Source organism: Larus michahellis, chromosome 5, assembly GCF_964199755.1.
Source record: "Larus michahellis chromosome 5, bLarMic1.1, whole genome shotgun sequence".
NCBI classification, from domain to species: domain Eukaryota; kingdom Metazoa; phylum Chordata; class Aves; order Charadriiformes; family Laridae; genus Larus; species Larus michahellis.
In genome coordinates, this window is record NC_133900.1 from 57,559,972 (window position 1) to 57,586,166 (window position 26,195).

The 26,195-nt window shown below is 40.9% G+C and overlaps 1 protein-coding gene across 19 annotated transcripts in view; it reads left to right on the top strand.

Moving 5' to 3' along the window:
* ABLIM2 (actin binding LIM protein family member 2) overlaps window positions 1–26,195 on the top strand; it is a 145,520-nt gene that overhangs the window by 32,058 nt on the left and 87,267 nt on the right. For all 19 annotated transcript variants that reach the window (XR_012587036.1, XR_012587037.1, XR_012587040.1 and 16 more), the window contains exons 2-3: window positions 7,619–7,762; window positions 23,057–23,240. Coding sequence is in view for 13 of the 19 variants with exons in the window: in XM_074587483.1 (XP_074443584.1) it covers window positions 7,619–7,762; window positions 23,057–23,240 (328 nt within the window). In the remaining 6 variants the exon portion in view is untranslated. The remainder of the gene's footprint in view (window positions 1–7,618; window positions 7,763–23,056; window positions 23,241–26,195) is intronic.

The following is a 26,195-nucleotide window of genomic DNA, read 5'->3' on the forward strand; positions in this document are numbered from 1 at the left end:
CCTGTGTTATGGTATAGGAACTGAAGAGGGAAGCGGTAGCAGTGCCCTGCTGTAGGAGCCACAGCAGAGGGCTTGCAAAGAGCAGGCAGCATTTCTGGGGGAGTGACTGGACCTGCTTGGTGCAGAAAATCCCGACTGGGCTCGTGTGTGCTGGCGTGGGGACGCATCGGCCCTCTGTATGGCCAGCTGGAGGGCTTGAGGGACTACCTAATGTGGACATTTAAGGCAAAACCTCTTTAGCTTTCCCTTTATCCTTGTGATCTTCTGCTTTGTTGTGAGATGTATGGAAGGAAAAGGTATTGTGTTCTAATGACAAGGCGCCATAAAGCATGCAAACGCATTTGAAGCAGCTTTTAACACAAGCTGCTAATTGAGAAATGCACAGGTTACCACCAGATACTTAACGTACAGTTGCAGGTTTGTTGCCTGTCCCGTTTGGGCACATGTGCTCCCTCCTGCCACGGTGCCTGGACGCTGGGCAGGGCTGGGGCTGGGGAATTGCTCTTCCCTGCTGCCCAGCCTGGTGGGAAGGATGGATGGGGAAAGCTTCTGCAGTCCCTATTTCACAGTCGCCCTTTCTCTCATCCTTTCTGTGGAAAGGACCATCGAGGTCTCAGGCCCCCACGAGGCTTTGTAGTGAATCACCAGTTCTTAGGGGAAAAAAAAAAAAACCCAAACACCACCAAACTTCGTATCAAGAGTAAATTTATAGCTCACACCTTTGCAGTTCTCTGAACACCGCATGTATTACCGTATTACTTATTACCGCGTTATATTGCCCTTCCCCCAACACCAGCACTCAAGTACTGTATTTTACACACAGACGCAAGGCAGGGAGGGAGCAGGGGTCAGCTTTAGGCACTTAAAAACCAGGAATAATGCTTCATGGGATATTTAGAGGCAGCTAAATACTTGTTTTCTTTACTTTCATCTGAGTGTTTTTAAATCCAACCCTGAGTGTTTTGACTGAAGTGACACAAGAAGGGTTTGGCAAAAAAACAATTTGGACTCCAATCTCTTAATTCCGGTGGGGTGCTGCTGTGCTCATCTGCTTCTCCTTTAATCCTGCTCAGAGAAGATTGCAAATTTAATTCCCCTCCAGGCTGCTGTGAACAACACCCTCCCCAAATCACTTGATACAGCATTTCAGCAATCAATACTTCTGTCCTGTTTCTCAAATACTTAGTGAGTAAAAGGCATTTGGGTCTCATATCTATTTATTTTGATTTTCAGTCACCGCCTGTAGCTGTAGATGAAAGATTTCAGTGTCAACATAGAGATAATTTCCTGCTAATTCCTTCATGCAGAATAATATCTTTTATCAGAGCTGTACATTTTTGGTTCAGAGTTGGAATGTGGCCTATGTCTTTGTTGAAAAAAATGAACATTTGTATGAACTAAGCAGATGATACTGGTAATTCTTGATATTAACATCTTTTTACTCAAACAGAAGGTTTCCATCTCATGAAGCAAATGTAACGGGTAATGAAGAAGGGATGTTCCCGGTGAATTTATAGAGGAGCCAGAGGTGCTGTTAGTTGATAAAGAAAACTGCTGTAGCTTTTCTTCTGATGGAGGGTTGCTCTGGAAGGCAAATGACATTATATTTGTCTGAGTCTGAAATGAAAGGCTTGTACTTTTTTTAATCCAACCTCAAGAACAGGACAAAAAAAAACTCAAAAAAAAGAACCCCCCACAACCCTTTTGGTTTTCCTTTTACTGTTGACTTTTAAGCTCTGGTTCTAAACATTCCATCCAGGACCCTTGGTGAGGAATTATCACTTTCCCTGGATTGAGAGGTTATTTGGGGCATTTAGAAAAATTGTTCTTAAGGAATAAGATATTTATTCACATAAATGTTATCTATCCATTCAAATTACACCTTAGTTTAGTTCACAGTACTCTTTTTAAAATATCTGTATGGAATATCACAGAACAGAAAGCACCTGTCAGACTTAAATTTCAGCTCTGTGGCCCCCAGCGTAAGAAGGACATGGACCTGCTTGCACGGGTCCAGAGGAAGGCCATGAAGATGATCAGGGGGCTGGAACAGCTCCCATATGAGGACAGGCTGAGAGAGTTGAGGTTGTTCAGCCTGGAGAAGAGAAGGGTCCGGGGAGACCTTATAGCGGCCTTCCAGTACCTATGGGGGAGCCTACAGGAAAGACAGGGAGGCACTCTTGATCAGGGAGTGTAGTGATAGGATGGGGGGGGTTACAGTTTTAAACTGAAAGATGGGAGATTTAGATTAGAGATTAGACAGAAATTCTTCATTGTGAGGGTGGTGAGACACTGGAACAGGTTGCCCAGGGAGGTGGTGGAAGCCCCATCCCTGGAAGTGTTCAAGGCCAGGCTGGATGGGGCTTTGAGCAGCCTGGTCTAGTGGGAGGTGTCCCTGCCCATGGCAGGGGGGGTGGAACTAGATGATCTTTAAGGTCCTCTCCAACTCAAACCATTCTGTGATTCTAATATTAAATTGTGTCATTTGGCCCTTTGTCATTTTAGACTTGTGTAATTGCCAAGAGCAGTAAATCTAATCAATGTTTTTTTTAGAACAGGGTTAAATAACGTGGAGTATATATGATATGTGGCCTTGTTTGTGTCCATATATTGAAAAAGGCAGATGGAAGTCTTTATTAATGAACTTCATATTTGAGGTTTGATCCAAGGTTGAATGTACATTCTTAAGCATGACACTTCTTAACTTTTCAGTACTTGATTTCTAAACTCAGTTATGGCTTCTATGGGTTTTATGCTAAGTTAAAACAAAATGCACCAAACTGGAAAAAACATTAGGACTGTGTCGAATTCTGCAGTTTCTGGCCATGTGTTTCTTCATCAGGTCTGTAATTTCTCTCATTTGGCTGTCAGAGAGCCTTATAGCAAAGGGGTTTGTCATCCTCTGTGTGGATTGGTCCTAGAGGGGATCTTTTGCCAAGGGTTTGATTTCCCTTAGCAGTTTGCTCACAGCAGAAAGAAGATGATGTTTTCCATCCCAGGCTCCAGAGCGGAGCGTGACCAGAGACTTGCAAATCTTCTCCCTTCTGCCACCACCATTGGCTTGTCTTGTGCTGCTTCCAAAATGCTCCTGCCTCAGCCAAATCTCGTCCTCATCCCTGGCACCTCATCCTGGTCCCCACTGCTGTTAAATCCTACTTAGTCTAGCAATACCAAAAGAACTGTGCTTATTCAAAGGGTGGTTTTTGGCCCACATATTGTGGATTTTCATGGATCTAGTGTACCTGTCACAATGTCCATCTCTGTCAGGTTTCAGCCTTTACTCCAAGTACTTCCAAAACCAAGGTGCTATGCTTTCTTTTTAACATTAAAAACCAGTATGTTTTATCCTTTCTCTTTTCTTCATCTTTATAAAAAGCTTAAACTGTTCGTCTCAAACTTTCCCTGAAGAAGCAAGCTTGAGAACACCAAGTGTGAATGTCTCTCTGAACAGTTGAAGTTTGGCAAAGATATAAGCACACTGAAAACATCACTTTACAGTTGCTGTAAGGTGTGTAATGCAGCTTTAGTAACGAGTGGTACCACCGTTCCCTCTTCCCTATGATACTTGCAGCAAGTCCGTATGTTTTGAGCCAGCAGTATGGAAGTAAATCTGAGGAATGCATCTTATTTGACTTTTTTTCTTTTAACAAACCATTGCTATTTCAACAAGCCCTACTTCATCCAGACCTGCAGAATTATGTACTGCATAGCCTGTTGGAGAGAGGCCGAGACTTGACATCAGAAATATGTGAGCACTGGACATTTGGCAAGAGTATTGGCAGGGATGTCCCCAGCAGACAGGTCTTGTACACCAAAGAAATGCTGTGGAAAGTGTTTGCTAGTTCATTTCTTGCTGGCTTTTGTCCTTGTCAAAAAGTGAGTTGCAGTTAGATCCCTTTAGGACTTAAAGATTGGTGGAGATGCCTCTGCTAGAGCATGATGCAGTCTGGGAGAAAAGGAAATTTGAAGAATTAGGCATCCATTTTTATTTCCGCTCAGAAAAAAATCATTTAAACTTAAGAAGGAAATTTCTAGTTTCATTAAATTCTACAAATCAGGGTATAATGTAAGCATTTAATTTTTGATGAGCTCTTTAGTTAGTTATGATCCGATGAGTAATCTCAGATCATTACATTCATCAGTAATTTGCTTTTTCACTCATTAAAGATGTTGATTGTATCTTCTGCTGCTTCAAAGACTAGTTTTGATACATAAAGGCATAAAAGTAGAATGCTGAAAATTACCATGTAAAAATCTTTCCTTAAATATGATTTGAAATCTAAGTTAAAATTTTGACTAATAGAGTTATTTCTCAAAATTGTGCCAGCAGTTATTTCATCATAAAGCACAATATATTTAAAATATTTAAACTTAAACTAATGTATCATTAATAACATAATTTTGTTGTGCTAGATGAAAGAATAAGTATTTAAAACTGCCTTCAGAAGCACAGTTTTATAATGAGCCCAAAGGCACTGTTTTCCCACTGGGGTCTTGTTGAAATAGAGTAGCTTAGTTTTGAACTGAGAGGAAAGCGAAATAATTATTCATCTTTCTATCATGCATATTTTAAATATGATTTGTGTTCTTTGAAGATTAATGGAAGAATTCCGAATTGGTTGGAAGAATTCCAACATAGTTTCCTTTTTAATTTATTTTATCGTGGAGTTGTTGGGTTTTTTTGAGTTCTGAACCTTGATCCAGAGACCTGAAGAGCAGCAAATGTGTGAATTCCCCCTGCCCTTTAGCTCTGGATGCTGAGCACTGTGTTCGTTGTGTAAAGCAAAACTTTCTGTTCTCTGCCACTTTGCAACAATTATCAACTTGCAACAATTTTCACAATTCAAAAAACAAAGTCACAACAATTTTCAGTTTCCTGCTGCTTTGCAGTAAGTTCATCAATGAACTCCCAGGTGCAAGAAAACAAGCAGAAAAATGAAGTTTTCCCTGGAAACGTGACAATATTTTCACTTTAGGGAAAGGGGTATGTTTGGTGTGGAGGGCTGCTTCGGGGCGCTCCAGCGGCGCACCTGGGTCCCTCCAGCACAGGCTCTGCGCGGCCGTTGGGACTCCTCGGCCGGGGCACTGTCCTGGCTGTGGGACCGGACCACAGCCATCCCTGTGCCTCTGCACCAGCCAGGTACCGCTGCCTCTGGAGACATGCTGTTGAGGAAGCCTTTAGCCATGGGAAGAGTCGAGCGTGGAAAAAAGGGGCAAATGTTTAATCATTCCAATCAGACTTTTATATTTCAAATGTAACTTTTTTGGCCAAAATGTTCTGGGTGTGGTCAGCTCTTTCTAAGTCAAGTCTTCCATGAATTAAATGCTACAAATTTGGTGCTTGTTAGTAACTCTGGAGGGAGCAAAGCTTTATCCGTAGTTATAAACTTTTAGCAGCTACTCTACCAAGTAACTCAGGAAAATGCGCTGTTTTGGTTTCTTACAGAGTTGATTCTTTTTTTCAGGGTGGGTAGTTTGTTTTGGGCAGGTTACAGTAAAGAGAAATTCTCATGTCAAGACTTAAGTCTTGTAAAGTTCAGAGTTTCCTCTGTTTTCTCTTGCGGAATAAAAACACCCTGCAACAATAAGCCAGACCCTTGAACCGTGTGTGCTATTTGCTCTGTGTAAATTTGAGCATCTGCCTTTCTATAAACTTCTAATTGCCTGTCGTGCTGTGGTGTTTTTATTGGAGAAGTACTTAATTATAACCAGGGCTTCAGTAATAGCTCCAAAGTTCACATGGCCTTGAGCAGGACTCTTTTGACAATCCCAAAACGCATAATTTCAGCAGACAAGGCAGAATGCTAATGGGTGGTGAATAATGCTACTGGCAGCTCAATCCCACATATCTCCTTGGGGAAAAGAAAACATACTTTACTTATAGGAGTAGAAAGTGCCATTTTGGTCAAAACTTGCCGAAACTCCCCTTGAAGACTGGGTGGGAGGCTCAGCATCGCATTGAAATACTGTCTCCTTAAAGTTGGTGGATGTGGAAAGGCCTTTTGAGGTATCACCATTGGGTTCAGGTGGTGGGGATGAGGGTGAGAATAAAGGAGGAAGAGCAGCAAGGTCGGATGCTAGAGAACAAGAGCTGGATGATGCTCACTTACTGATTTTGGTGTTGCTTATTATCGTATGTGTTCATAGAGACAATACCATCACTGCCTCTGTATATCTTCCCTACCTATGGTGAAGGTATAGACATTACTGTTGTTTTGTTGTTGTGTCATTTTGTTTTGCTTTGTTTTTAAATAAAATCAGTTTTGTGGATTTTTTCCCCTCTTCTTTTTCTTTTCTTTCTTTCAGAAGCCCTTTTTTTGAAATGGAATCTCTGATATTACAATAGGAATAGAAACTAAAGATCTTGACCAGTCTGAGTTTAACCCAGCCTCTTACAAATTTATTAATTGTTTCACAGCAGTCTCATACAAAAAGCTATTTCCCAGTGTTTTTCTGAATGTTGATGAAAGAGAGGGGTTACACAGTGGTGGCATTATCCTGTGACTAAACCCTGAAGGGAAACATATCTGATTGCCATTCGTACTTAGTGTATCAGCCTATGAGAGGTTGCTCCATCTTGACTGGTTGATTGTTAAGTTTGAAGCTAAAATTTAAAAAAATTCAATCACTTTGAAATAAGCAATGCGACCTTAGAATAAATGTGCCGCATTACAGAAGAAGAATGTAATGAAATACGTAATTTGCTTAAAATGCTTGATATGTTTTTCTGTTACTAGTTCTTCACAGAGGAAAAGAGCCAAGTCTATTGAGTTATAATATAGCCTTTTTATAATTAACTGCTTTGATGTTTGCTCTCTAGACTAAGTGCACTGTGATAAAATTTGATGCAAGTATTGCAGCAGACTTGCAAGAATAAGGTCGTATCCCACCTGTTCCACATAACACATTGTGATGCCAATTTATATTCTTATTATCAACAGCCCAATAAATGCAGTTTCTAATTTACATCACAAGATGGCAGCAAATTTTTAATTCACTTAATATCTTACTAACCTAAATAAACCTAATCTCTTGAAATCATGGTTTTCTTACAAAATGACAGCAACCTTTGTTTAATGATGATATTAACGTAGTGTTTACAGAGATGTCAATGTTTCAGAAGTATGAACTCAGACCATCTACAGCAGTGTATTTCTATCCTAAGATCAGTTTAAAAGGCAATTAATTACCTTGGACTTTAAAGATCAGTAGCTCCCAGTGTAATAGTTACTAAGTCCCATTAAAGGTATTTTGGATAAAACCAATGCCTTTTATCTATAGTCTGGCTTCTTGAAGAGAAAAGGCAAGAAAGCTTTTCTTTTTTTTTTTTTTGGAATTCAGGTGGAGTCTCTCAAGACTTGGTCATGGGCATTCTTCATAACCAATTCTGGTTTATGTTTGAAATGTTTGCAGGCATGAGCTTTGAAAGTTATGAAATGAGAAGCTTGGCTCAGCTCCCTTAGCAGATCTTTTCTCCTGTGCTGGCCAATACCAGAAGTTAAAACGGTTTTATCTGCTTGACTTGTTCTGTCCCAGGTGTTGTCATTATTTGTAGGTCTTACAGAAGGTGCATCTGACAACCTTTAAAATGCTCTGTGTCTTTTGTCTTCCCTTGCAGTTTCACAACCCCAGGCTGTACATAGCCAACTGGAGAAGCCATCAAGTACTGCAATTCTCTGCAATAACTGTGGAAACCCATGCAAAGGAGAAGTTTTGAGAGTTCAGAACAAATATTTCCATATTAAGTGCTTTGTTTGCAAAGGTAAGTGTTTGTGACAGCTGTTCCTATGAGTAGGGCATTAACACTGGGCGTGTGACTTCATGGTCCTGGAAACTTCACAAACGTGTTTTACAGTGCAATTCATGCCCAAAAGGATTTACTGTAAACTCTGTGATGGCTTACTCTAAGACTGTAAACATCCTAAATCCTAAAAGTGGAGTATGACTTGAATGGATATAAACTTGTGGAGTTTACTTAGAATTGTGACCTGATGAAGAACAGGTTGAGAGAACTGATAGTGAAACACAGTGCCGGGTTAGGAGAGAATTAACATTAACAAAGAAACTCAGAGACTATCCCTCTCCCAGCTTTCTAATGTGTGCCGTGGGGTGGGCGGTGGCCACATCTGCTCCGACTCTCTTGTGTTGGAATGTGGTCTTTGAACCCCAGCGTGATCCTCTGTGTTTTTTGGGTTTTTTTGGGGGGGTAACTACTTGGTTTACTCCATACATAACACCTGTAGATACCTGTACATACATCTTTCAAACTCTTTTAAAGCCATGTGTTCTTATGGCAAATTTTATTATCAGACTAGTTTTTCAGACCTAACTCAGGAAGAGAGCAGCTAACTTATTATTCAGGAGTCTTGTCTCCTGCATGAAGTCTCAGTAACATACTGATATGTGCTCCATGTAATTATCTTGATGAATCCAAGCCCTCTTTTATACAGATCTGCTATGAGAAAACGTTGACAAGTCCCACAGGGAGGAACCAGACACAATTATACATCCACATTTTCATTTTGTAGGGCATCTCCTTTTAGAAGTTGCCTGGTCACCTGCAAATGTAGCAGGTGGATTCTGAAACTATTCCCTGATCCCAAATTTAGGCAGTGCGGAAGCTTTCTTTCCCACCAGAAAGAAGATGATGAAGAATGTCCTGTTGAAGTTGCATTGCCCCTACCTGTCTGTAAGAGATAGGGAGGAGTTTGTTTGCTTCGGGCAGATCTTGGATAAAACGAGAGGAAAAATCCCGACGTTAATGAGCAAGAAGCAGGGTAGTGCCTGTGAGCCACCCATCAGACTCAGCTGGCACAGGAGGTAGTGTCAGAGATGCGTGGTTGAACTGCTTCTTGGTGTCAGGGCTCTTGGAGTACTGATATTCCCCTTTACTAATCATTTTGCGAAGTGATAAGTTTGCACACATGGTTGGGATTTTTTCCCCTCTCATTATTTAAATGCCATAATTCCTTTTATCACTTTTCAGGGGTTTCCATCAATTTGCTGGCATCCTTTTGGTATCTGTTTTTGTTTTGTTTCTGGGTTTTATTTGTTGCTCAAGAAGTGTAAGTTGCTTTCTAGTGTGGATTTACCACGTTGTTAAATGAGAGGAGCTTAGGAACAGAACAGAGCACTGAACATACATTTCACTAGCTAACATACAGGGGAAAAAATCAGGTTAGGCAAATGTGATTGGGGTTTTTAATCATGTGCTCAAATCAAGGGATGAAAAAAATATAGTTAATGTGTTAGGATTTAGCAAAAAACCATAAATGGTACTCAGTTCTCCTGGTCAATTGACCACTTACCTCTTTTCAGCCTTGGAGGAGAGGTTCATGCCGTGACCCCTGTTCTGCACCGCTTTTCTCGTCATGCTGCTGGGCTGTTGTGCATGGGCAGAGCGATGATCCTGGGAATATATTTACCTTACAATTGACTCCTCCCTGTTGTGCACTTATTTTGATGGTACTCAGCGATGCAGTTTTCCCCCTCTCACCTCATCTGCCAAAGATAGCGCCTCGAAAGGGGCTGTGTGTCCTGCGTCCAGCGCAGCTGCAGGACAGTCCCGGGACAGATAATCCCCACGTGTGGGCTGGCTGCATCGCCCCGCTAAGCTGCCTGCTGCCCGCCTGCTTAGGTTGATTGCCTCCATGTTGAACCATCTCATAGCCTTCATCAGAAAACCTTAATACTTGTACAACTGCAGAAAACTATGTTCCTTCTCCCAGTATTTACAGATGTATGATGACGGAGACCACAAACTGACAAAGAGCCCATGAAGACGTGCAAATTACTGTCTTTTGAGAGGGTGTCCAGAGGTCTTTGACATCTGTTTATATGACTTGATCGGTGACAAATGATATTATACTGGAAGAAGTCACGCATACCTTTTTGAATACGTGTGATATTTGAAACCCTTTATTTGGTAGCATTGGATAAATTATGAGGTTTTGGGAGGCTTAAACATTGAATTGCTTCTTTTTTTTTTTCAAGGTAGAAAGGTAGTTTTCTATATTGCCTTACTGCTGTCTGATTATTCCTGCGAGGACTGTGAGTTTCAGAATGGTAACAGCAAGTACGTAGGTGCCTTCTGTATTTCAGTTAAATTATATAACTGTGCAAACCCAGGGAAGGTCAGTATAGAGCCACTCATTCCCACCCAGTTCTTCCTGAATTTCCCAGATAATGCTTCTAAAGAAATCTAAGTTTTAAAAATCAAATAGTCAAGTGCTGACTGATTCTTGTCCTTATTCAAGATGGTGAGATGTACATCCAGATTAAAAAATTCCATAGCAATACTGTGAACATCTGCTAGTTTTACTCAGTATCAAAGTTTAGGAGGACTTATGGAGTTAAATAGGCATTATAAATAAGGTTTATACTCATATCTATTCATATATATTATTTCTTGTTAAGGTGCGCATCTAATCTGCTAGTAAAAAGCTGTAGGGGACATGCCATCTAGTCTCACTTCAAATTTTTACTCAGTCTTTACTTTAAAATATCTCCCATTTTAATCAGCTTTAATAAAAATGCAGTTATAATAAAAGTAGATGCCTTTGAAATATAAGGCAAACATTTTATTTGTTAGGCTTCAAGGGCTTTGGTTCCCATGTTTGCAAACTCTCTTATTATTTGTTACTGCTGTAACAGAAGGACCACGGAAAATGACAAAAGGTGATAAAATATTGTTCACTCAGACTGTCAAATTAAAACAAATTGTTTTATCTAGTTAATTCTGGGGGTGTCTGTCAGGTCAGGACTGCTTCTCATAGAGGGTTTGGTGTCAGGCAAATACTCACCTGGAGCTCGATTACAACAGTTTAATTTAGTGAGCCAGTAGAGACAGACTAATGTAGAGTTGTATGTAGGAGAGATGTAGGTGCTGCAGTTACATTATTCTGGGTAGCCTCTGATCTTTCGTAAAGAGAGAAATTACCTTGGTTTAGGAGTGTTTGTCAACAACTACTTTTTCTGTGATGTGATAGCATCCCAACGTTTCCAAAGTAACAGTAACCTATGCCACATACAGCATTTAGGAAATATTGGAAGTGTGAATCAAACCCCAGTGTTTTTAGGTGGTCTGGATAATTTGATTACTATAGCTTTATAAAATCAGAAACTACACTTTATAGTGTTTTATATAGTTGCTCTAGCAGACCAAATGATGGACAATCCATAGCATGTTTGCAAATGGATTTGCATGCAAAAATCCTGCAGCCCCCATCCTAGTTAAATGGGAAAAATCCGTGCAGTCCTGCAAAAAGCTGTTCTTTGTACAAGATTACTCATATGTGAGAAGAACCGTAACTTGATGAAATGAAGCAAGCTTGCAGCCTGAGCCGCAGATGTAAAAACATGACCATTGCGCTATAGCAGCTTCGCTATGTGTGTGTCTGTCTTGTTTTACACCTATTCAAAATTCCCTGGATTGCTCTCTTGCTGTGGATGCAGCACGTGAGGTCTTCCACGGCAGCACGGCTAGCAGTTTCAAGTATGCTTTTTTCCCTGTGAGTTTTCATCTATTTGTTTAATTAACCCGTTAGAACATATCACATCTTCAGCTGGGTTTGGGTGTGTGGTTCTGTGGGTCAGTGTGTCTGATTGTTGTGGAACTCCATTTTCCTGGGAATGGTTAAAAAGCCCTGGGCTGGATGTATCACTCTACAACATTTTTTCAGTAGAACATACAACATAACCCCAAGTTACATCATTTTGGCGAAGCCATGTTAACAGGAAGGGCTAACACAGACTATTCAGTAAAAAGGTTAAAAACATCAAGTAACTCGGTAGTAGGAGTGATTTGTTTGTTAGATCAAATGCGTCTGCTAGGATATAAATATGTTAAAAGCTATGCTGTGTAATCTGAGGGGCTCGCGTTTGGACATAGCTGCAGGGTTTCACGTTTCAGAATGGGAGTCATTTATGGGAAGCTCACTAGTAAAATTTCGGAGTCCCAACTTTTGGCCAAGCAGTTGATGGCATGTGTGGTATCTTAGGCACTGGGGAGGCAGCAGGGGCTCGTGTTCATCAGGTGCTCTCAGCAACGTGTCCATCACTTCCCAGGTACTTTATGACTTTGCGGTCCCAAATCATATTAACTTGGTATAATAGGAAAAACTACACTTTCTATGCAATATTCTCATACTGAGCCTGGCTTGGATGGTGTGGTGGGTTTGGGGCGGTATCGTGGTTTTGGCCGGATTGGCCAATTAGAATGACAGATGGCCTTCCCCCCCTCCCCGCCTCTCCTCAGAGAGGAGAGGAAGAGATAAGGAGATTTAAGAGTTTAGAAAAAGAACTAAACTACTTTAATGAAAATAATAATAAATAAGAAAATAGTAAATAATAATAGAATAATAATTTTTTTTAAAAAAGTGTACAATATATACAATCATGTCACCAGCAGACACAGGGAAATTCCCAGACTGGAGTCAGCGATGGACGGGAGCTGAATTCTGGAACTAGAGTCAGAAATGCTCACATCAGGATCAAAGGCAGGCGAGCAGATGGGGTCCTCCTTGGATGTCAGCCATTGAAGAAAGAGTGTGAACCAGAGCAGCCTTGCCCCTTTGATCCCTCAGCTTTTTTACTGAGTGTGATGCAGATGGGATGGAATACCCTGTTGGTCAGCTTTGGGTCACCTGTCCTGTCCGCTCCTCCCTGCAGGTGGGACCCCTCTATGCTTCTCCATTTCCGACCCTCTAACGGGGCAAATAGCGGAGTTAGCTGGCCTTGGTTGTTACAGCAGTAAGTATACGCAAGAGCCTCTGTGCATACCATTCCTTGGTATAGTCAGGTCTTATCACTCTGAGAGTGAACAGTTTCTGAACAACATACTGTTAATTTCAGACTTTAGCCAGTTAGAAGAGACCCAGCTAAAAAGTAGAAATTACAAATCAGAAAACTGGTTGTGTTTTACCTCAAACCAGGACAGGCTGACTTACCAATGTCATGTTAACTTAATATTTAATTGAAATAATGATAATGACAATTAATATCACTTTTGCTTGTGCAAAAAGGGATTTAATGCAGCGGCCAGTAGTTCTACGTTGTGGTTTTGAGATTTTTAAACTTAAACTTTAAAAATCCTTAATCACTAACTTTCCAACAGCAACTCGATAATTTAAGCATGAAAATGTGTTTTCATCAGTGAACTTTCACAATCATGAAGTAATCTGTTAGTTTTTCTGTTGTTTTGATCACGTCCTTCTTAGTTGCAGCCTTTCTTTGGATTCATGAAGAACTTTCTGCAGCTTCCCATGTCTCGGTTGTACCAATCACATCAGCGCTTCAGCAAAAGCTTTATTTCATGGCATACATTTCATCCAAAGTGTCGAATTTTTGAAGAATATCTTTCATGAGATAACATAATATTAGCAAGGTGTGGGAAAGGGACAGGAGAGGAATCACTGTTAAGAGTATTGGTAAAGGAATATCTTCCTAACATTGCAATAAAGCTTATCTGTCCATCTGTCTGTCTACCTATTTGTCCGTCCATCCATCCACCACAGGAAGCCAAGCTTCTGTCATTTCTCCTTTCCAACTTGATTTATCTCATTGAAAGACACAAAGTTTCTGGGGTTTTAGGGTTTTTTTGGGCATAGTAAAGCTATACAATGCTTACTCTACTCTTTATACCCATAATACTCCTGCTTTACCTTCTTACTAATGGACAAATACAGTTTTCTTTAGTCTTTTCATTGCCTTGCTCTTCTCCTTATTTATATCCTTCTATTCCAAAGACTGGTAAGTTGTGCTAGAAATTCAAGTGCTCCTTAAAAACATAGATAGGATTTTCAAAGCAGTAATTGCGGAAATTTGAGGGACAATCCAAACTACAGATACAGCCATGTGCAGAAGGTGTTTGCATTGTGGAGGGCTTGTTCCTCACTGGGAAGAGCTAACTGGGAGAGGTCCTTAACCTTGCTGGGAGTACAGAGGTAGATTTAGACAAAGGCACCAAATAAATGGAGAGGAGTAAAACTCACCTTGGTTGAAATCAAAGTAGAACCAGGACAAAATTGAATGCATTTGGAAATTATGCCTGATGTTTGTTAGATAAGCTTTTGGATGGAAACACAGGCTTTGCAGGCAGTAAAGTTATTATTCAGATAAGGCAGTTTTGAGCATACATAATTTCTGCCCACATTCGATAGTGTCACCCCCATGAAGAGCCTGTAATTCTTTTGAATTACTCAAGTTCTCTTCTTAGGGTAAAGTTTCTCCCCACACAAAAAAAATATCAGTGCAAGAATGCCTTTATGCGGGGGAACTTTCTATCTGTGTCGTGTTCTTTCACATGGGGATACAGCAGGGATACAGCCAGCGTGATGGAGTAGTTACTGGGCGTTTCGAGGTACTAAGGTGACGTGAAGGCTGCATGGAGAGCCAGAGAGTTGTTGCATAAAATTCATCTCTGCCACAGTGGTGTTATTCCACCTCCCGCTTTCTGCGACTCATTAACACAAGACCATCTGCCATATCTGTGCATAGTCAGAGCAAGCACTTAATTTGCAAACCTGTAACTGGCACCCAGAGCATCATTATGAAAAATCAGAAAATATTTAATATTGTTGCTTTACATGTTTTTCAAAAAAAGAAATAAAAAAGCAAATGGTTTTAATTAGTCTGACAAATGACAGCAGTATTTCATCATAAGCACTTAAGATGCTGTTAGGTTGAAAATGGATTAAAACACATTACTCTGTTTCTTAGATCTCTTTAGCGTACTTAGAAATTTTAAATAACTGGATTGATTCCTTAAGATAATAAATCAATATAAACTGGATAACTTTTCCAGTTTTCCTGGGAGTTGTTTCAGTGGCTTGAAACAGCCACATATGTAATACTGTGAGGATCTCTCTCGCCCTTAACACCATCGGAGAGCTTTTTTAGGGCTGTGACACTGTCTTTAAACTACTGGCTAATTCTACTTCACTTTGTAATGCAAAAATTACTAGATGTGTAGTTCCCATAAATTATAGGAGTCGAGTTACATAGTGCACAGGAAACTCCCCAAACTCCCTTTCGTTCTAATTAGTACACCTGCGTTGTTAATGTTTTGTCAGTCTCATAAGAGCATTCTGAATCTCAAAGGGGTTTCCTGCACTGACGTGTGTACTCCACAAATTAATTTACGGGTATCATGGCCAGTCTAGCCGAGAGCTTGTGTAGATGTCCTGTATGCTATATCCTTTGTAGCTTTATCAGTGCTACACATGCATGTGAAGTGTTGTAAGACGGATAAGACATAGCCCGCGCTTCTCTGTATCTTACCCACTCTAGAAAGTTGGTCTGGTTTTCCTTTGGCAGAACTGTCTGCTTTCCCGCAGTTCCTGAGCCAGCAGGTCTGCCTTGGCTTTCGTGGTGCTGCATACTCCTATTTTCGTTTACCCAGACTGTAACAAAATGAGGTGAGATTCCAGTCCTTGAGATTATAGCTGGTATTTCAGATATTATAGCTAAAATATTGCCAGTGACTGACAGACTTGAGTATTCTTGATTTCACGGACATCTGCTTGAAAAGACTTGGGTGTAATTACTCCCACCTAGGAAGAGTGATTGGATTATATACCATAGCAAGGTTCCTTCTGTCTTGCTGCTTCCTCACCTATAGACAGAAGTTTCAGGTGTGAATTGTCCAAGAGGGCGAGTGGGGTGATATTCCCATGCAGACTTTGCATGGTCAGCAAACTCCATCAGGGGAAGACTTCCCCAAGACCTTTGTAAAATGCTTACGTGGACTCGTCGGCACCAGAGCACGCAACAGAACGAGTGTCACAGTGACAGTTCTCTTCTGGAAACGGGCTTAGATTGCTGTAAGTTAATTGCAGATCAGTTTGAAGTTAAGTCAAAGCTGTAGCGGTGGAAGTTTGCCAGGTGGTTGCTATTGCTTCTCACAGCTCTACTGGCCAGGAGGAGTGTTCCACGTATAATCATGGTCTTTTGGAGAATGGGCTTCCAGGCTGCATCAATGGTGTATGAAGATATGCAGTTTAGCTGCCGGAAGATAATTACGTCAACAACATATTACATGTCATTCTTGGGATCTTAGCCACCAGCGTCCATCTCAGAGATGGAGGAAAATAGTAGAAATGGACATAAAGCTGCAGTGCTGAGGAAGAAAAATTTTATTTATCTCTGAACAAGCAAAGATCTTTCTTGTTTTCTCCGTAACAATGTTATGAATGGGTCTTTGTTCCTTTTTTTTTATTTTCAGGGTCTCTGCCTCTCTCTCCTGTGTTGGATTCACTCTTGGTCTCTTTCCTCAGGCAACAAACAGGAGGAAAAAAATAGGCTTCAGACATGCAATTGCAGGTTGATCAGCAAAACACTTGATTATCTCACAGGCTGAAAGCAAAATGGCACCGTTTGGATGACAAGACCAGTGCATTTACTGTTACAACCTGCCGTAGTGTACAGCAGCACAGCGAGTGTAGCATCCTCGGAGCCTCTCAGGACACAGCTGATTTTCCAGGCTTAGCACACAGACAAAAAATTAATCTACTTTCAGTAGGCTCACTTGCCAGCAAGGGAGAGAGAGATGCATTTTATACTCGTGCAGTGCAAGTGGAATACTGATTACATACAACAGCGGGCTAGCAACGTGCTTAAAGCACATTAATTAATTGCTGTTGCTGCTATTTATTTTTATGGGTTGTAGGCAATAAAGAATTATGGAGTTAGATTGACTGTGAAATCACACAGCATAAATGACAGTGCTCCAGGTGCTGTTACAGACACTGGGCTGGGGGACAAAGTAGTGTGTTTCTAAGCAAGTAAGGGAAACCCTCAGATCTAGATGAGGTGTATCGGTGTCAGGTAACCGCAAACCATCTTAATGAGTGTAATTATTGAGTTGTCAGAGAAGCTGTCCTGAAGTACCCTCCTCAGAAATGGTGTGGCAATCTTCCACCTCAAGTCCCACAGCATCTCCATGTATCAGCTTGCTGCCAAATACCATAAGTGGGGACAAAGACTCATTTATTCACTACTTAAAAATTACTCCTAAAGCTCCTAACTGTTCTGGATGGGGCATTGCCTTGGCGTGCAGGGTAATACCAAGACAAGCAGCTGAGTTACTCAGTGTTAGTCTCTTCATTATCATAACTGCTATGTCTGCAGTGCTTTTCTTGCTTCACTGAAATGAATGTCAGTAATGGTTGGAAACTGTTTCTAGGTTTTAAATAACCCTACCTCCAGATACTCATTTTGGATGACAAGTGTTGGGTAGGAGTGGATCTGTGACATAACGCTGATTTTCCTGTTCTAGGAGAGTAAAATCTGGTAGTTGCCTTCAAACGTGCTCCCTAGACTTCCTCCAGCTTTCCTTTCCCTGGTTTCTTGTCTCTGCAGGTGTGCAGGATCATCTCCGCTGGGCAGTCTCTCTGTCTGTGTAAGGAGTGGCAAGGGGCACAGCATCTCATCCGAGGGATGGCTAATGGAATGGGTGTGTTTTCAGAGCTACTCTTCTCAGCTTTAAATTGGGACTATTTTAATATCCAAGCCAGTATTTAACTGGAATCCCTGTGTTCTCCTCTGGGTCAGCTGGGTGTCGAGTTAAATTATACCAGATGGTTCAAAGAATGCAGGAGCGTGCGAGAGTTTGTGACTCGAGTTGTGGCTGGTGGAGCATAGCTGCTGGTGGAGTGATGTGTAAAGAGCAGGGGAGGAAGATTTGGCTTGTGGAAAAGCTGTGACTTCCCCTGTCCTGCAGAGTCAGTGGGTAAGAGGGAGAGAGTATAATGACGGAGACTCCCTCCTGTGCTCCAGATTCACTTATGAGCTAGATTTTTCTTCATTCATGAATAAATACAAAGACTTTGCAGAGGGTAGTGCCTCTGTGAACTGTCATGTATGTGGTCTCTGTTACAGGCATGTGCCAAAACAAGATGGAAAGAAAGGGCCAAAAGCCCACCCTGCTCACTTTTCTGTGCCAAAAAATGCATTAATGGACTCTCTGTCTTAGGAGTTTTGCTTATAGCTAATCAGTCTGAAGGGAACCCTAGAAGAACTAATAACCATTGACAAGAATTGAGATTAAGGGGCTAAATGTGGCATTGAGGTTTGATACAAATGGTTTTCGAAACCGCTTGCAACGCTAAAACACTGAAAACCTGTATCAAAAGTGGTATCACTGATACAGCTAAAAACTCGTGTGATGGCTATGCCTGTTTGAAGTCTTTTTGTCCCAGCTTTTGTCTCTGAAGATGTGTTTTGCAGTGTACCTAATGCTTTTGCATGAAAAGCCTATTTTCATTTAAAACCTGTAATGGAAAAAATATTTTTCTTTAATATAGCACATGTAAGACTACTTCAGCTAAATTCTTCAGAAGTTATGTTTTTAGTGACATAGAATTGGCTGGCTTTATAAAAGAAATATTCAAGAAAATTATAATCCTCTGCCATAAAAAACGTTCTTGCACTAAACTGAATCAGTAGTCGTATTGACGTACATCAGGAGATTTAATAGCCTTGCTGAGCGGAAGAGGTTATCAAATCTCTGAAGAAGAATAAGCATGTCGGCCACTAGTCTCAATTCAATTTGTTACGAATCTAATTGGTTCCAAATAAATTTATACCTATTTAGATGTCAGTTTATTTCTACTACTGTATTACACAGAGGGTAGTACTGTCAGTGAAAAAGAAACAGCTTCTTTCCTTATTTCCCCCGTGCATTTTGTGCTGTAACCAGAGAATTCGAGGACTTGAAATTTCATGTAGTATCAGGGAACAGTTGAATAAAACTGTTTGGATTTTTTTTTTTATATTGTAATGTTTGCGAAGCACTGATTTTATGGAGGATGACAGATGCATCTGCTTAATTAAGCAGAAGCATTAAACACAAGAACTGTGTTTTTGAATGTTGATACTTATATTTTATGGATGGTATTGGGTCTAAGGTACCCAAACCCTAAGAAATTTAAAAAGAATTATTTTTTTTCTAATTTCATCCAATCTTGTCTCGCATTTGATGCTTTTTATCATTCTATGATCTCTCTCCTATTATCCTTTAAAAGATAGTCTCTTTAGGCTAATATTTTAACCATATCTCGTAATCCCTTCTTAATACTGCCCAAACTTCATTCCAAAGCTATAGAGATCTTTTTTCATTCTTACTGGGATGCTGTTCCACAGCCTCTTCCCTGTGATGGTTAGAAACATTTCTATTAATTTGCAGCCAGGGTTTCCTCACTTGTTCTTGTGACAACATTCTCATTGTATTTAAATAGCTCTTCATCTTTTCTTTAACTCGCTCTGTTTAAACCTCAGCTGTATGTTGAGGTATTAGTTGTTTGGGTTTTTTCGTTAGGCTAAACAAGCCAAGCTCTGCTTGTCTCTTAAAATAGGCTTTCATTCTGTAGGTCGTCCTGATAGCCCTGCTCTGCTGTGAATTGGTGTTTTGTGGAAATAACTGAGCAAGTTACGCCCTGTGCACTAGATGAGAGCTCACAAGGTTTGCCATCGTTAGTACTAAGTGGTTCTGTAGGACCTGGCTTGGCCCAGCGCCATCCTTTCTTATTGCTTCAAAACATTAATGACTTGTAGTTGTCCTGTGATTGCCCCTATTTACAAATCTTTCTTTCTTTTGCTGCTCAGAAAGGAAGTTTTTTTTGTTGCTCCTTTTTGAATGGAAGACGGTTCACCTTGTGTGTGTAAAGTAAATCCCTTTTCCGTGTCTCAAGATTTCCAACTCCCCTTGTATCCAGATGCCCTTCTGTGCCAATAGTGCCTATGTGCTCTGGGTCATTAGCCTTCTTCATTGCCATGGGTCTGCTTTGTTGTAGCAAGAATGTTATTCCTATTGGCGTTTCGCTTAGTCATTAATCAGCTGTACTAATAGTCTTCCTTGGGACTGGGCTTCCCCCTTCTTCACAAACCACTGTCAGCTCCCCCTTGGCCAATTACCTAATTAGAATCTTATCCTGTTAATTTTTTCTATCCTACCTATTGCTCTAGGTAGGTGAGATATACAGCACTTTGTTTATCTAGAAAGTCACGTGTCTTGAAGTAGCTCTTTGCAGTAATGAAATCATTGACTCTGTATTGTGGAGCAAGTATGTTGGTAAGTTGTTTTTCCTTCTCACGGTCTACTTTATTTCTCGTATGAATGTCACCCTGGTGCGGTGTGTAGCGAAAGCCAGTAGAGGAACCCATTACTGTGGCATGTGGTTCACTTGCAGCGTACCTGTTGTGACTGTCAGGCTGTTAACATTAATTGGAAAGTACGGTAACAGGTATTAAAACAACTTAGCTAGAAAACAATTCTTAATCTTTGTTCTGCTGTTCAGATGAACATGGAACAATTTGTGTGTTCCTCTTTCCTGATTTCAGCCACTCTTTGTGTACAGGGAGGCTGAAGTGATGGCAATGCAGAAAGGGGCTTGAGTGAAGGCCAAGCTCAGCTTTTATTTTGAAGTCCAAATATCTTGTTTTTCTGTCTCTCTTTGGGTGAACAGTTTCACTGCAGGGTTTGCCAAGAAGCCAGGATTAAGCACATTGGTGCGAACTGCTTTGGAGTCATACACACTGAGCCACGGTAATTGTAACCTCGGTGACAGCAGAGAGAAAGGCAGATACCTTCGGGGTGAGACAGGGTCCCATCAAACACCAGTGGCAGGGCTGTCGCCAACCCACCTGGCCCAACCTCCCACCGAGGCCCTTTAGCAGCTGTGAAACAGGGTCTGCCTGGCCTCCCTTGAGGACCCACGTCGTCAGTAAAAAAGTACAGATTTGCTTGTGCTTACTGTTTATTTTAGTAGGTGAGTAGTGGCAAGAGTGCATGACAGAGCAGTGGCAGATAATTTGTGGGTACACGATCAACTCCTCATCTTCCTCTTGTCATGAAAGCCCAGCTCCAAGTCCCCCTTGGGTGGCACAGACCAAAGCGCGTCGGTCGGTGCCTGCCCTGCAGCTCAAAGCGGTTCTTGGCGGCTTTGTTCAGGTGCACTGCAATAAGATGTGCCACTACTGGCACAAAGAAATATTCTATAGGGACGTAACCCCTCCCTGCTTGCTTCAGAAACACAATTATGTCCTTTAGCTTTTTTCTCTTATGGTCTATTCTGCAAGTTTAAACACTGTATGATACAATTTAGAACTACTGTGGTGCATCGTTATTATCAGCTCAGCATGCTGTTCAGCATCATCTTAAATCCATCGTTGATTTGTGCTTCTGTCACACCAGTACGTACCTAGCTGAAATACATAGACTGAAAGGAACTCGTCATATTCAGCAAGTCATGCCATAGTTTGAAAAGTCTGTTCAAAAAGCATGTCCTTAGTAAAAATAAGAGCAAGAGTGAGGAAGAAAAAATGTTCAAGTGATTGTGTTAAGCCTGTGAGATAAAGCACGTGAACAATGTATTGCAAGATAAATCATCTAAGCCGTAGTCCATGACAAATGCAATATAACTGGAAATATTTGACTTATAAGAAAGGTCAATTAACCTATGGTTCTTCAGTTCTTGATCATATACCAATACAGTTTCAGCATGATTGTTGTTTTCTGTCACCTAGTTGTTGGGGCCGTCTCTAGGGAGAAAGATCAGGATTTAAATTGCCACTTAAGGATTAAAGAGGGCCTTGAGCCCAGGCCTCCTGTGCTGCAGTCTCTAACTACTAAGAAAGATGTTAAAAAAAGGGCAAGTGATTGGATGTGGTTTTGAATTAATGTTCAGGATCCTGTGCTTTCTTGGGGTTTCTGTGCTGTGGGTATGTGTTATTTTGTTCCTTGAGCATGCCTGCTGGACTCATTTCTCGTCGTTTGCAAGATGACTGATCCTGGCATTGCAAACAGGATTTGGTGTGAGTTGGGGGGCTTTACGTTTAAAAACTGAAGTGCCTGTGGACTCTCAGGTACCTAAGAAGAAATCTTAGTCTTGAACTTCAAACATTTAGGTACCTTTGCTATTTTGGGGCCAAGGCACCGAGCAGCTCTGCAGTGTTTTGTACATGCAACCCAAATTCGTTAAGCAACATTCCCACTCTTCTTCTGCTGCATGTGAGTAGTGACACTGCTGCCATCGTCTGTTCAGCCTCGTTTGCCTGTAGGCATCATTTGCTGATGGAAGTGCTTCCCTACATGCACATCCCCCAGGAGCAGAAGTATGTAGTAACAAGTGTGATGCTTTAACATTAAGTAGTAGTCAGCACAGCAGCAGAATAACTCACTATTTTGAATTCCAGTTCTCCATATAAACCAATTCAAGTCTGTTTTCAAAGATCCTGGTCAATATGGATGAGGGTCATCTTCTACATCTCTATCTAGTTCTATATGACTTCAGCCAGACTGTTTTATCTCTCCTTTCCCATTTTATATGTTCTCCAAATACCAGCCGAGCTCCATCCCTGGTGCAATGGAGAAAGCCCCTGAAAAGTCTCACAAGCCTCTGGTTAATCAACTGCAGATTTAGCTTAAAAAATATAGCATAGGATTAAAAACTCTACTTTTGCCAGGAGCAGGTGGTTCTGGAGATCCCTCCAATTCATGATGGGTGGGTGACATTTGTCAGGTAAATGTGAGATTTTTATTAAAAAAGGATCTTGTAAACCTGTAGAAGTTTACAGCAGTTGCCACGCACATCAGACCCTGTCTTTAGAGGGAGCAGTATTTAACTACTTTTGTGTCTAGGAGGAATATCAGACAATTGTGATCTCTCAGAGACAATTCTTTGTAGCATTGGTGCTTTAGATTTTGAAGGTTTATGTCCTTTATGCATTTCCTTTAACCTATTAAATGTGACGGGTGTTGTATATGCTAGCTCATACTCAACTCCTGAAGACTCTGTGCTAGCAGCCTCTGCACTGAGGTTAATATTTTTACATGGAATAAATCCAGACTATTAGTGTACAAAATACATCACTGATGTAACTTACTATAAAAATAGTGTTTTTTCAGAGGCACAACTGTTCTGCGATCATAAGCCTATATATTGAAATGCTAAAATACTCCACTAGGAACCATACTGATCATAGATGAAAAATCAGTATCATCTTAGAGAGCGAGCTTTGCTTTTCTAGCCTTCTGAGTCTGCCTTTTCTCTTCCTGCAGCTTGTGGATGTGACCTGGCTCAAGGAGGATTTTTTGTGAGACAGGGCGACTACATCTGTACTTTGGACTACCAGAGACTCTATGGCACACGGTGCTTCAGTTGCGATGAATTCATTGAGGGAGAAGTGGTCTCAGCACTGGGCAAAACCTACCACCCAGACTGTTTTGTGTGTGCTGTCTGCAGGTATGTTTTCTACATGAAGTTACGTTTCATTTAAAAACTAGATTTTTTTGAAAGACCAGTGCCAGTTGTGCAAACTTATAGCCTAAAGATGGAAAAAAAAGTAGTTCTGTTTTCTTTTATCCAAGTAGCAGAATTAAAAAAAAAAAAAGTGCAAATTCTGAGGACCTCTTTTTTTTTTTTTCCCCAAATACTTTTTCTGTTTTATGATATCTTATGTGTGAGGCTTTCAAAGTACTTGAGAAACTGCCACTGCCTCTACTGTCAGACCTTTTGCCCCAAATGTTACTTTATTTCTCTGTTGTCTGCTATTTTGTCTTTTGTTGACTGAAATTACAAAGGATTCCAGTGCCAGTGGCTGAGTCTTTGGTGAGCCAAATGGATACTGTGTTAATAGATTTAAGCTGAAGTTTCATAGTGCTGCTTCCCAGAAACTCTTGATAGTCATTTGAAATAGGACAGAAAGGTCCTGGACTTACAAATGCTTATGTACATCTTGGATTTCACTGAGGATCTCCAGCAGCTGTGGAGGTGACAAGTGACACAGCATACAAGATTTTCCCCTGCTACATCCCAGTGCGGTTCAGTGGGACCATTTCCCACGTGGGTATGTGCGACGTTGTGAGCCAGCGTTGGTGAGGATGTTTGCAGTACAAGCGGTTGATGTCTGCTTGACCTGCATCTTAATCCTCTTCTGTGGAAATCACACAAACTGTTGAAGACTTCAGGAAGAAACTTTTAAGTCCACCACACCTTCAGGAAATGCGCTCTTATAGCAGTTTGGAACAAATGGAAATGCTGTAATAATTTCTCTGGCTAAACTTGAGCCTTTAACAGTATGAGAAAAGTAACCCCACGTTGAAAGGGAAAGCACAGCGGGGCACTGATGCACCACAATGTAGGTGCTACGTGTGCTGGTGCCTCATTCAGGTGATTCTGCAGCCCCAAACCAGCGTGTCCGTGTCGCTGTGGCCATCTGCCAGCCCAGTCTGCCCAGCTCGTAGGGCTGCTGAGATCAGGTATCCACCTGTGCTGATGTAGAAGCAGGACTTCAAATTCCAGAACAGCTGTGGTTCACGGCAGGATCTCAGTTTAATATATCAATTGCAGGAATAATTAAACTGCCATGTTAAGGGGAAGGTTTTGAGACTGATAAGCCTTATTATATTAAATTCTGTCTGTTCAAGGTTTGCTGTGTTTAATAGGAGATTTTTTTCCTTTTGGATACTTTAAACAGAGTTGAAGAGCAAAGGTAACCAAAAACCCTAAAATCATGATTTTTTTTTTTCTTAAATAGGAGGAAAAATTATTTATTTGGGTAATTGTGGATCTCATGAGTTAACTGCTGGCTGTACATGCTCTTGGCCTGCAGCCTGTCAGTATTACAGCTCTTCTGCAAATGAGCACAGCTAATTCTTCGTACCTTTCTTCTTAGCACTAGTACCTTCTGTAAAGCGAGGTACTTTTTCATTTCAGAGAAAAAGAAAATCTGGTTGATTCCATTTTCCTGCTAAATGTGCTTTGTATCCTCAGCCCCACCATTAGTGTTTAGCATTCAGGCATAAATTATTTACCTGTGTGTTACTGTACTTAGCAACTTGGAGCCTAACCTAGGTTTCAGTCAGGCTGTTGGATATACCAACCTCCTGCTGTATTGAGTCAGTCCTTCAGCTGATAGTTTGGAGCTTGGTAGTACAATTTGTCTCGTCTCCCTGGAAATTCGGAATAATTTTCCATATGGCTAAACTGTTTATTCTTAAGTACCTAACAATGCAGGTGAGCTGTGTTGCAATACAGTGAAAATACTCACTAGAACATGCTACAAATACCATGTTTGTTGAAGACATGCTAAAACTTTTAAAAATGAAGTTCATGATACAACAGTATTTCATATAAAAAAAAAAAATAATCAGAGATGTTCCCTAAACTTATCTAGAACTAAATAATTGGATTAAAAGTGATTTCAGTGATGAAGTTTCTAATTGCTGCTGTCTAAAACTTCAGTAGGAATAAGTGGATTTGCTTCTGTTGCTTTCCTTAGATGGACACACAAATTCCTGCTGTCTTTATCAGAGCCAACTAATGCCCTGCTGACTAACCGGATTCAATTAGTGTCTCCCAGGGGGGCTGCAACACTGAGTTGTGGTGCAGAGCAACAGAAGAATCCTATCATCTGTTTATAGTAAAAAAAACTGGACCAGGTCCTCAACTGCTTTAAATCAGCACTGCTTCAATTACCCCACTCTTTGCAAGCCAGACATAATTTATGGTTTTTTTATGGGAAAGAGTGTCCTGTCCTATCTAAACATCATTATGGTTTTTATGGGAAAGAGTGTCCTATCTAAACATCATCAGCATTTATTTTATTGAGTGACATGCTCAGTAAAAATAAGGTGGGTAGACTATAAATACATGTGGCTTAAGCAGACCAAAGAACTTTTTTGTTTGCTTGTTTAAAAAAATTAAAATTAAATAGCAAAAAAGTAGAGCAGTTTGATTTGAGGTGCAGGATTGTAAAGCATTCTACCTTGGTATTTTCTGTGGTGGGAAGAGAATGGAGTACCATTTGTGTCCTCATTTCGTACAGACGGGCAGAAACCTTAAGTAATGGGCCAAAAGCACGCTGCCTGGGGCAGTTGGCTGATCAGCGCCTTTTACAGCTGGACGTTAATGTGGGCACTCGGTTAGAAATCTGATTTCCAGAACGGTGTGTGCGTGAGAGGTGCTGACAGCCTGACAGCAGGGCTGGTCCTGCTCTAATGGAAAGCAAGCAAGGCTCTTACCAACTTCAGCAGAAAAATATTGGCAGCAGAAGGCACTTTGCACTCATGGCATGGGTCTCCAGAGTGGTGCAGGATGGTTAAGTGCTTTAAATGACCACTTTTATAACCTGTATTTCTGTAGCTCTGAAGTAACACTTTTAAACTGTTCCTGCGTTGAATAGTAAACCAGTCACAG